At 44.3% G+C, this 11,490-nt stretch overlaps 1 protein-coding gene across 2 annotated transcripts in view; it reads right to left on the reverse strand.

The window, feature by feature from the left end:
* Window positions 1-11,490, reverse strand: part of kdm6a (lysine (K)-specific demethylase 6A) — a 38,239-nt gene that overhangs the window by 19,918 nt on the left and 6,831 nt on the right. For both annotated transcript variants that reach the window (XM_023393468.2, XM_023393467.2), the window contains exons 5-7: window positions 9,795-9,853; window positions 4,183-4,303; window positions 33-87 (exon numbers count right to left, since the gene is read on the reverse strand). In XM_023393468.2, coding sequence (XP_023249236.1) covers window positions 33-87; window positions 4,183-4,303; window positions 9,795-9,853 — 235 coding nt within the window. The remainder of the gene's footprint in view (window positions 1-32; window positions 88-4,182; window positions 4,304-9,794; window positions 9,854-11,490) is intronic.

The raw sequence follows: 11,490 nt of genomic DNA on the forward strand, positions 1-11,490 counted from the left end.
CCCCCTCTGGTAATTGTAGAAACACTACTTACTTTCAGCTTTGGACAAAGTGCAGAGATTGGAGTCGATCAAAGCCAGCTGAAAATGCTGCAGAGAGAGAAAAAAGAGGGGAAATCCATAAACAAAAGAAATTGATTGTTGATTAAGAGTCTGAATGATCATGTTACTGATACAATAAGTGATTTGCATGAGGAGAATAAATCACCTACTTCCTCCTTGCAGTGACATAAAGTGGTTAAATCTGCTGCTTTTAAGAAAACTGTGTTAATAAAAAGCCCCGACAGATCCACACGAGCCATGAGTGAACCCTGGTGACCGTAACATGAGAGGACACGGGTGGCAGGAGGAGGGGGTGCGTGTGTGTGTGTGTGTGTGTGTGGGTGTGTGTGTGTGTGTGTTATGTGTGTGTTATGTGTATATGGGGGGGTTGAACTATAGATATTCTTGTCTCTGGATCACACACACACAACTTGCTCCAACATTCCCGCCTTCCTCCCGTCCAACCACACGACTAAAGCACCTCAGTGAAATAAATAAAAAATGACACCCTGACATCCAGGATGTGGAGCAGCATCCTGTCCCGCCATGAGAGGTGAGGACAGAGCTGCTGAGGGAGGCAGATGTCTGCAGAGGCTTAGCCTGGCTGCCAAGGCGTGGCACACTACTAACCAAGATCCCCCATCCAGGGTCATTGAACAGATCAGACCATGAATGCATCACACAACCACAGAGACAGCTCTCTGGGGCTTCTCTTCCAGCTAGACCCCCCCCCCCCCCCCCCCCCCCCCCCCTTCCCATACAGCTCTATTACTCCACATATGTATGCAACCACTATTCTGACCCCATGCTTTATTAAAGTCATGAGTACTATGAGTATCCACCATGCAAAGGGAACACTAGGGCACCCATAGGTGGCTTCAAGGTGACAGGTGCTGTTGCAGTTACAGTGCAGGTTTATGCACTTAAACAGGCACCAGCTGTGCGTCTTATTCGGGTCAGTGACACAGCTCCAAACAGCTGAAACCAGGAACTGCCCCAACAACAAGGATCTAGCACAGAGAGGTGGAACAGCTGTGGTGGAGGGAAACAGGAAGGATGAAACCTTTAAAAAGGCAGATTTCTTAAAGGCTGGAGCACAAGATATAAAACACACACACACACACACACTTAAAGGATGAGAGTGTGCAGCCTTTCAGCTGCAGCTACACACACACACACACACACAGTCAATATCAGACAGATAACAATCAAGAAGCTTTCGGCTGCATGCTTCACCCAAGGCCAGTGGAGCTTCTCACACACACACACACACACACACACACACACACACACACACACACACACACACACACACACAAGTCTTCTAAGAATAAATTCCCTTTAAAGCTATGAGCTACAAAACATCACACACACACACACACTCGTCACTGCCAGATGTCCTAACGCACTCGAACGCAGCGTTTACCTAGACGGCTGGCAGACCTCACTCTTCCTCCCGGAGCCCCGCTGCATCCTCCTGTAGCTCTCTGCCTCCGTCTCCTCTCTCCTTCCCTTCCTTCTCTTTCACACTTGCTCTACCAGCAGGCAGATAATGCAGCAGGATTGTCAGCTTGGCATTCCACCTCCCTCCCCATGACTCTCCTTCCTCTCTCTCTCTCTCTCTCTCTCCCTCTCTCACTCCCCCCTCCCTCCCCCTCTTCTATCCTGGTGTCACTGATTACTATTCAGCAGACGGCTGCAGTGGAGAGTGCAGAGAGATGACACACAATACCTCAAAGCTGGAACAGGCAGGCACACACACCCCCCCCTCCCTCTATCTCACCTCCTTTCTCAGCTCAAAGCTCTCCTCTATGGCTGCACAGACAACAGCCAACTCATCACCTTACCAACACACAGTGCGTGAACACACTCATACACTCTCTCATTAGCTAAAATCAGCAGCCACTGATGGAGTTAAGTTGGCGTGAGTGTGAAGATGCAGTTACACGCACGACTGCGACGGCTGGCTCGTAACGAGGTTACAATATATTCTCAGAAATGGCCGACGTCTCATTCCTCCATCACCTGCCGCCTCTCAGTCTCTTCCTCTACCCAGTGTGGTCCATGAGGAAGAGGATGAATGAAGAGGAAGAGGATGAATGAAGAGGAAGCAGCATGAAACACTTCTCTACCCCCCCCCCAGCACCAAGCATTTTCTAACAATTTCCTGTGTGTCGCTTTCTATTTCCCTTCTCTCTCTTTCCTCGCTCTCCTACCTTGATTCAATCCCTGCTCCTCTAAACGTGCGCACACCCCTCCCTGTAGATAACTGGGGCAACTGTGTGTGTGTGTGTGTGTGTGTGTGTGTGTGTGTGTGTGTGTTGCTGGCGACAAGCCAGCACTAAGAGGGAGGGGTGCATCCAAGACAGAGTGAGGACGTGCAGCACGTGCAGTCACACAGCTCAATACTGAACCACCTCCAGCATCAGCGCACACGGTTGTGCTTCATCTCGTACGACGACACCGCGCTACTACACTTCACCTTTACAACGTTCACAGTCTGTCAGGTGCTGATTCAACCACAATTATTATAATAATAATAACAGCAATTATAATAATTACTCCTCTGAAGTGATATGAGAAATACAGGAATAACAGGAACTGATCCGTTCACAACTAGATTCTCCTCCTCGTGGTCGTATCCCTCCGCCACTCAGACTCGTTTCATTTATTTCATAGTCATAGAAAAAAAATGAACCATTTGTGTGAAAGTTTGTCATAAGAATCAAATCAGTTCTTCTTTGAGTCCAAGTGAAGGTTTGTACCAAATGTGAAGGGACTACCTTGAGGAGTTCTCCAGATATCGCGTTCACAAGGCCAAAATCACGTTTTGTGAGCTCATTCTGACCTTTGACCTTTAGCCACCAAAGTGTAATCATTGTCCTTGAGTCCAGGCGAATGTTTTCACCAAATTTGAGGATATTCCTCAAAGTGTTACTGAGATATCATGTTCACGAGGCCATAACTGTCTTTTGTGAGGTCAGTGACCTTGACCTTTGACCTTTGACCACCGAATTCAAATCAGTTCATCTTTGAGTCCAAGTGAACGTTTGTACCAAATTTGACAAAGTTCCGTCGAGGTGTGACTGAGATATCGTGTCCACGAGAACGAGACGGACGACCTGAAAACAATATGGCTGCCGCTCCGACTGGCGCCGGCATGGAGGAAAAACAAAGCCTCCGAGTTTAAATGTAAAACAAGATTCTGTTATATACTGACGCATTAACATGCATGATGCGCAGCGCTGTGACAGGATGTCTGGAGCAGGACAAAGCCCGGGATCAGATAGCGGTCTGTCCCTAAAGCGAACCAGGACCCTCAGAACAATAGATCCATAGGCTGCAGTCAGACAGTGTCACAGGTGTTGGGAGACAGCGGAGCTGCTCGCACTCAGACAGACGGGACAGATGATCCACCAGCCTTTTGTTAATCTGACGACCGGTGAGCCGAAGTCTATTTAGGCAGGAGGAGGGTCCGATGACTGTGCTCAGGATTTCAGAGCGGAGCGGCTCGACCGGAAAAAAGATTCTTCTCTGTTCACGTCATCGTTCACCGGATGAAACGCACAGGGCGGCGTGAAGAGACCGGGACAGGTCTGACTGTCATCATCACTGACGAGTCACACGAATATTTATAATATGATTTCCTACATCACATGATCACGTCTTCAAATGTGTGACGAGCCGTGTGTTGTCAGGGCAACGACCCAAAACCCAAAGATCTTCATCAGTTTCCCTCTCATGTATGACGAAGACAAAGAAAACATCTTCACATTGTTGAAGCTGGATCCAAAAAATATGAGATTTTTGCTCTAAAATGATGCTGATCAATTAAATTACCTAATCGCAGCATCTGTTACTTTACAACAAGTATGATTATTATATAATTACATACATTATCTAAACATTAAACAATATTTACTATAATATCCCATAATATCTCTGTTCCCACTTTGTTTCCTTAGTGTATATTTAACTTGACAGTTTCCTTCTGCAGTGAAGATTCTAATTAAAATGAATCCTATTAAAAGATGCCATCTGGTGCTGCAGGTGAAACCCATTTTATATGAAGCGTACCCCAGTATCAGGCCCTGAGTGACATTTCTTATTCCACCTCTCAGTGCGAGACCGTTTGAAATGTACCTTTAAGCTCGACTCGTAGTCCGTGTTGACTTTAAACATGAGTCCCAGCCTCAGATGAATCTCTTTAGCTCTGGAGAAGCTGGGGTCGATGTAAAGCACCTCCTGGAACGCCTTGATTGCCCTGGAAAGAGAGACACAACAACACAAAGTTCAACACAAGTTCAACACAAGTTCCACTGCGACCAGTTTAAGTGACTTTAAATCAGAGCTGGGGAATATTGACAAAGTTAAATATGATATGACTCAATGCTTGAACACTGATAATGTGGTGATAACGTAGGTGTGACCGTTACTACATCAGATCCAAACACAAGGCATCGCAGACGGATTCAAATCCAAGTTCTGAAGGACTTGCAGGAGGTTTGAGATGCATTCAAGTCAAATGTTGAAAGGTTTTTTTCATTTTTCGTGTGGTGGCAGCAGGTGCAAACGCAGCGGCCGACCACAGACCAAATATTTCAGGGCTTTTGTCATTTCACACTCAGCTGCAGTCGGCAGGATGTTGTAGAGACCTCAGAGCGAGTCTGGTGGAGGATCCACAGCGTTTCGTTGAAACGTGGCGACGTGTTCTGGACACGGCTGATCGAGCTAACTCGCTGCTCGTGGGGTTTACAGTCATGAAGTGTTGGACAGATCATCTTCAGAGGGAGATCGCTGCTGCAGCAGAGCTGTGCAGCAGCGATCAACAAACATCACAACGGCTGATTTTTCACTGTCGCGTCAACCACGTCGACTTAAAGCCCGTCAGGGATTCAAGCGTAAGATGAAATATTTGTGTAACAGGAACCCTAACCCTTAATGTCATATCTGCACACCTTCTCTTAGATCTTCCTCCTGCATCAACCTCTCTCCACCTCCTGCCCTGTGGCTCAGAGCTTTCAGCCTCGTCGCCCCTCGACTGGAACTCAAGACGTCAGTGATATTGATTCTCTTCTCGTTTTCAAATCCCACCTCAAAACAAACTTAACCACTCTGTTTAACCCCAGCAGCAGCACTTGATCATATTTATTTTTATGACCTCACATTTATTGTAATTTATTTTGAATTTTATTCCTTGTACTCGCATTTTATCTTTTTATCCATCTCAAGGTGCCTTTAAAAAAAAATGTATGATCAATTATTATTATCACGTTGTTAATGTCAGAGTGCTCACTCTTCCTCTTTCAGACTGTTTGGTGTTTGTTCTGTGCTTCACCTCCGTCCTCTGAGCTGCAGCCAAACTCATTTGCATGAAGCGCATTAAATGCAAGACAGACATAATCAGAGATGCATATAAATGATAAGTGGAAAGTATCAAATAACATCTGGAGTTTTCTCACATATGAGAGCTTGGAAATGTCGAGCTTATTTTAACTCTTTTTTTAGACGCTACTTCTGTTTTCTGCAGAATGTCAGTTTGATTAATTCATTTATTTTATTTTTATTAACTAATTAAAACATGCTCTTTCCATTATTGCTTTTAGGGGAGACTGTGTCATACATGGGCAATATGCACTAGAAATAAAGGTGTGAAATCATTTTTTATTTTTAATGCCTCATAAATCAGAAAATGTTATTTCTTTAGACATGCACCTAGTTGTAAGAGAAAGTACTGTAACATGAGTATTATATATAAAAATATAAAAGATGAAGATACAATTTTCAGCAAGGCATAACTCGGCTAACACACAGCTGTAGGTCAACCACTATAGAAGTTAAAGACGTGGAATAGTGTAGAACAATCCCTGAAAATATCAAGCGTGTAGCATTCGCACCTGTTTATAAGGGCCACGACCCGCCTCCACATCCCAGAAACTAAAGACGATACAAGCTGAAAATGTCCCACATTAGTTGTTGGGAGCAATTACATTATTTACATGAAGCAAATCCAAGCCGGTCAGTCGGAGGAAATACGATCCAGCGTCTGATTTAACTGACTCTGCACTTTAGCTACTTGAGCTAATGTTAGCTTCCCGGTCTGAGTGGACACTCACTTCACAGCTCACAAAATCCCTGAGGTCTTGATTCAGAGCTTTTAAAGATAATAAGCTTTTAACAATATAAAAAAAAATAATACCGACACGCTAACAAGTTTAACCGGAAGATTCGACATCCTGTTCTCTGACGACCAGCTGTCCGTCAATTACACGCCACGACTAACGAGCTCCCTCTCCACTGTACCGCCCAGAGTTGTGTTTCTGTTTTAATAAAACCACTGTGGGCCCATTATAAACAGAGGGCATATTAAGAGCCAGGAGGAATTAACAAGCTACAGCTGACTGAGTGTGTGGGTGAGGGCTGTCGTTACGGTCTGAAAAAAAATAAAGTCACCGAATGATTTCACCTCTTACAGCTCGTTAAACTGTTAATAATGTCTGTCACAGCCTAATTAAAAGTGTGGCTCTTATGACCCGCTGGCTTTTGACCAATACAGAGAGGGAAAATTAACAGTGACGTTTTAGCAAAAGACTGAATTTGTGTTTAATTTGCTGAACTAAATAGTGGTGTGTGTGTGTGTGTGTGTGTGTGTGTGTGTGTGTGGTGTGTGTGTGTGTGTAGGGTTATTGAGGGCCAGCTTCACATCGTCGGCAAACACTGCTGTCGTCTTAGCAGCAACAGGGTTCCCGCTCTTTTCTACAGATCATTTTCCAGGGCGTTTTCAGGGATGACAGGAATCACTCCGTACACCAATATGTTCCTTTATATGTTCATATAAACTCAGTCTATACTCATCTATGAAGTCATCTCTTAATTATGAAATCATGACAAATTAATCGCAAGAACTTCATCTTTAATGCTTTAACGCTACAGAAGTGAAACATGTCATGTCATATTATAGTCTGTTTTACCTGAGCGACGCAGCATTGGGTTTGACGCTGCGCTAACAAAGATGCTACCAAAGTAAGCAAATATTTAGCCGGTGTGTGACGAACAACAACCGATAGCAGCCTCTTCAAAATACAAGATCGTCCATTTACTGACATGACATCGGCCAAAAACAGGAGAATGACGGCATTCATTTTCAGGAGATTTGACTTTCTCTCCCATTTTCCATGACTGGAAACATGGTCATCTGTTTTCCAGGTTTTCCAGGACTATGCCCCCCCCCCCCCTTCTTAACAATATTAAAAAGACAAGTCCACGGAGACGAGAGCAAATTAAAACATAAAACAAACACTACTTTCCAACTGAACTCACTCACTGTGTAGCTATGACAACAATGGCAACTGCATGTCAGCATGGAGCCCCTTCTCCTGTATGAAGCGGCCGAGCACTGAGCTCACTGCTGACTGGGTGCCACACACACACACACACACACACACACACACACACACACACACACAGGACTGAACTCATTGCCCCCTTTCCCTCCGACCCATCTCCCTCCCTCTTCCTCCTCATTTATCTGGTCCCTCCCTCCCTCCCTCCCTCCCTCCAGCTCGGCTTCACCCTCTCCTCCCTCACTGGCAGGATTCACAGTGAATACTTGGAGCTCTTCTGCAGAATAGGTTGTGACACACAGCAGAAGGCAGACTCCACCGATGAAGGAAAACTCTGTGCTTTGGAAAAGGGCATCAGACCGAATCCATCAGGCACTAAACAACAGTTTGGCTCTGTTGTGTTGCTGCCATTTGTTGCACTATTTGAGATGTTATAACATAAATGATCCACACTTGCTCCGTATTAACATTCGCATGGTATTTGTAAACTAATGTTTTGTTAGGGTGAAGCTGAAACAAACAGAACAGAGCAGACTGGATAGTTGGGCCAGCGTCTCGCCGAGCGAGCACCGCTTCAGCCCTGTGAAGTAACATTCACAGTTTGACAGCTCAGCATTCCTCCGGGCCTCGGGCTCAGGGTGACGTAATCCATCCTCCAGAGCCCAACATGACACCCACCCTCCCTTCCCCCCTCTGTCACATTCCCCGGGCCTCAGAGATGGCCGTACAAACTTGGCAGCAGAACAATCCTGGAATCGTTCAGGGCCGTGGGTGAGGCGGAGGGGCAGCAACAGAGGCCGGACAAACAAGAGAAAGGCCACCAGGTGGAGGAGGTGTCAGCACGTCCAGGTGAAGTGCCTCAGGTCAGAACTGAGAAATGAGATGCTCAGTGAAACTAAATGGTCCGTTTCCTAAACTCTAAACTGTATAACTGAGCGATAATAAGCGACGGTTTCCAAAGGTGCAAATATGAGCTCTTTCCATGTGAGACAGATGATGGCGTTCACCCAGAAACACAACGTGACAACGAGTTAAACAGTCAACAAGAAGAGTCGACCAAAGCCCATCCATCAAGCAGCTGCATTTTAAGAATACTATATTTTATCAGTGGCGGGTCTCTGCTGCTCGAGCCGCTGGTCGACCTGTCGAGATCAGACAGGCAGCTTCATAACTGGCTTTAAAACATTCTTTAATCTCAAAGCTTTAATGAATGTTGTCGTGTTTTATTTTCCCATGATACAGACAATTTATATTTTCATGTAATTTACTTCTGTTTTATGATGCGTTTGTTTATTCCCCTTTTTCTTTCTGTAAAGCACTTTTTAACTTTGTCAAGAAAAGTGATATACAAATAGTTATATTAAAAAAGTTTTTTTAATATAATTAATTGTAAATATGTGAAGATTAGCCACTGTAGCTACAAGCAGCACGAGAATAAAGTGATTCTGTCAGTGATGTTCTGCTCCGTATGTGGTCCATCCCTCCCGAGCCTGACGTCACCTGGACTGAACACCTGGATTTTTGTTTTTTTACAGGCTGTTCCCACAAATATTAAACTTTGAGGGATTCAGACGCATCAGCCGAGTAGCTCCTTGCAGCATTAGAGCAGAAACTGGGGTCATCCGGTTAGAAAAATGTAAAATAAATGTTGTGGTTTTGAATCTTAAAAGGCTTGGCTTACACTAAGAAAACAGACCTCAGTAATGTTTTGTTGTGGTAGCTCACGAAGGCAGAGAAAAGTTGCTGGATAGACACAAAGGCAGCAGGAGGAGGCTGATAATGACAGACCAGCTGCTATAGCTTCACATAGAGGAAAGCTGTCTCTCTCTCAGCAGAGTTGAACTGAGGACATTTCGGTAAGTGCAACAGTTAACATGCGATCTGCCCTTATCAAAACATGATGATTAAAGCCACACAAAACATGTCTGCAGCGGTGGTGCACCCAGTTCTCATGCAATGGATGACAAAGATCTTTACGCCTTTGCACATCAACACCCCCACTCCACTCCACTCCACGGTGGAGCCCACAAATATATAAATCCTCAATCAGTAGGAAACACAGATGAACACTGACGAGTCATAAAGATGTCCAAATACAGAAAACTCAACATGATAAAAGAAATAGTCTGACGTCTAAATAAAGCTTTCTAACCGCGTCTCCTACAGAATCATCAATGATACAAGCCAGCCAGTTCTCTATTTACAGTCTTTGTGCTAAGCTAGGCTAAGCTGAACACACACAGATGAGACGATGATATCGATCCTCCACGAGGTGAGAAAGCAAAACGTCGGCATATTTCAAAACTTCATTTAACCGCCGTGTTTCCAAATCGACAAGAAAACGCACAGTCATTTTGAAACTGGATCATGTCATGCATCAGATGAAAATATGGTCGATGAAAAGGCACTTACCACTGAATGGCGTTGTAATGGTAGTAAACCATGCCGAGGCCGTATAAAAAGGCAGCATTCTGGAGGGAAAAAAGGGTTAAAGATGGTTAGATGGTCAGATCACTGATGCCATTTTAAATACACTATGTTCATAATGTAAAGTGAAGTTAAATATCTCTGCACCAATTAAGGGTTATAGTAATTCATTCATCCATTCATTTCCTGGTTTGGAGGGGTTTGCTTGATGATTTCTACTGGCGCAATTATTAAATATTCAATAATATCAAATATCATGATATTTCCATCCATATACAATATTTTTCATAATATTGAAAAACAAGGATATTATGATTTTTATTTTTTTGCAGTTTTGCAGAGTCTGTCCTGCTGCTGAGTCCGACCCTCATTTAACTGCTTCACTTACTGTACATTGTACTTTGGCATATCGCCCAAGCCAAGAACACACTAGAGGATGAAGAAATTCAAAGGAAACACTCTGATATTCACATGCTAGTTCACAGATTTGGGGATTTAACTCTTTAATATAAATGTATTAAATATACAGCTGAGGGGAAACTGTTGTCCCCAGTGCAGGACATGTAAACAAACTGTAATAAAAGGATGAGCAGCAAGTGCGAGGAGACGGTCATATATGTTGGCGATGGCATAACATTTAAATTCAAGTTTCTATCTTCACTTATTTTAACCAACTTCCCAACCAGATAATACACACAACACATCAGAGTGACACGGCTTCAATGAGATCCAGTCACACGACTCACTGAACATAAATCAATTCATTTCCATCATCAACGTGTCGACGTGTCTCTAAAAGTAAAGGACGAGTTATACCCTCATCCAGCCGACAACGCCGGGCTATTTACGTCACCACGGCTACCATGAGCCGCCTGCCCCGCACCATCATGTGGTGGGGGGGGCAGGACCTCTCTCCACTGTGCAGATCTGTGTAATACCGAGGAGCCCGGAGCTGTCAGGTCCGATCACCATCGAACTCTAAGCACCTCCGTTTAATGGGCATTCCAAACAGTGAAACATCAAACCAAACAGACCCATTCATCCACGCTGACAGGACGGGGAGGACAGGCTGGACGCCATCACATCACAGCTGATTGGACAATTAAACTCCACGCCATGAGCAGGAACTGTGGGCAATCTAAACTGAGGCGAATATGTCTGGAAATAATGAAATACTGTTTCATCATCATGTCCTCATAAAAATCCTTTTGGCAAAGCTTGTTGGGACAACTAATGCTGCACCGTTACTGAAGTGAAAGCGCTATATTTTCTTCTTCTTCTGTGTTTTATTTGAAGTGTTGATCCATCAGAAGATATAAAAATCATCTCAGTGTAGTTTTACATCTCCTCTCTCAGGCTTCTCTCTGCAGCTCTAGTAACAACAGGTCAGTGAGCCAATCAGAAGAGAGGAGGCTCTGAGCTTCTCTTCTGATTGGCTGACTGTTTTCTGAGTGATCCAATAAAAATATTGCAGATTTCCTGTAAATACTAAGAGAAACCAAATCCTGTAAAGGTTTGGATGGTGGGTCCAGGTGGGCGGGGCTTGGTGACTGCTTTGTTGTGACATCACAAAGTTCCAGAAGTCCTGACGGCTGGTTTTAAGGCTCAGTTTCTGAATACAGGCTGTGTGCATTTCTCTGTGGACTGAGGCTTTGATACTTTCACAGTATTAATATAGAAG

The sequence above is a fragment of the Seriola lalandi genome, unplaced genomic scaffold, assembly GCF_002814215.2.
Source record: "Seriola lalandi dorsalis isolate HSWRI2012SDOR001 ecotype SW California unplaced genomic scaffold, Sedor1 jcf7180002054936, whole genome shotgun sequence".
Lineage (NCBI taxonomy): Eukaryota > Metazoa > Chordata > Actinopteri > Carangiformes > Carangidae > Seriola > Seriola lalandi.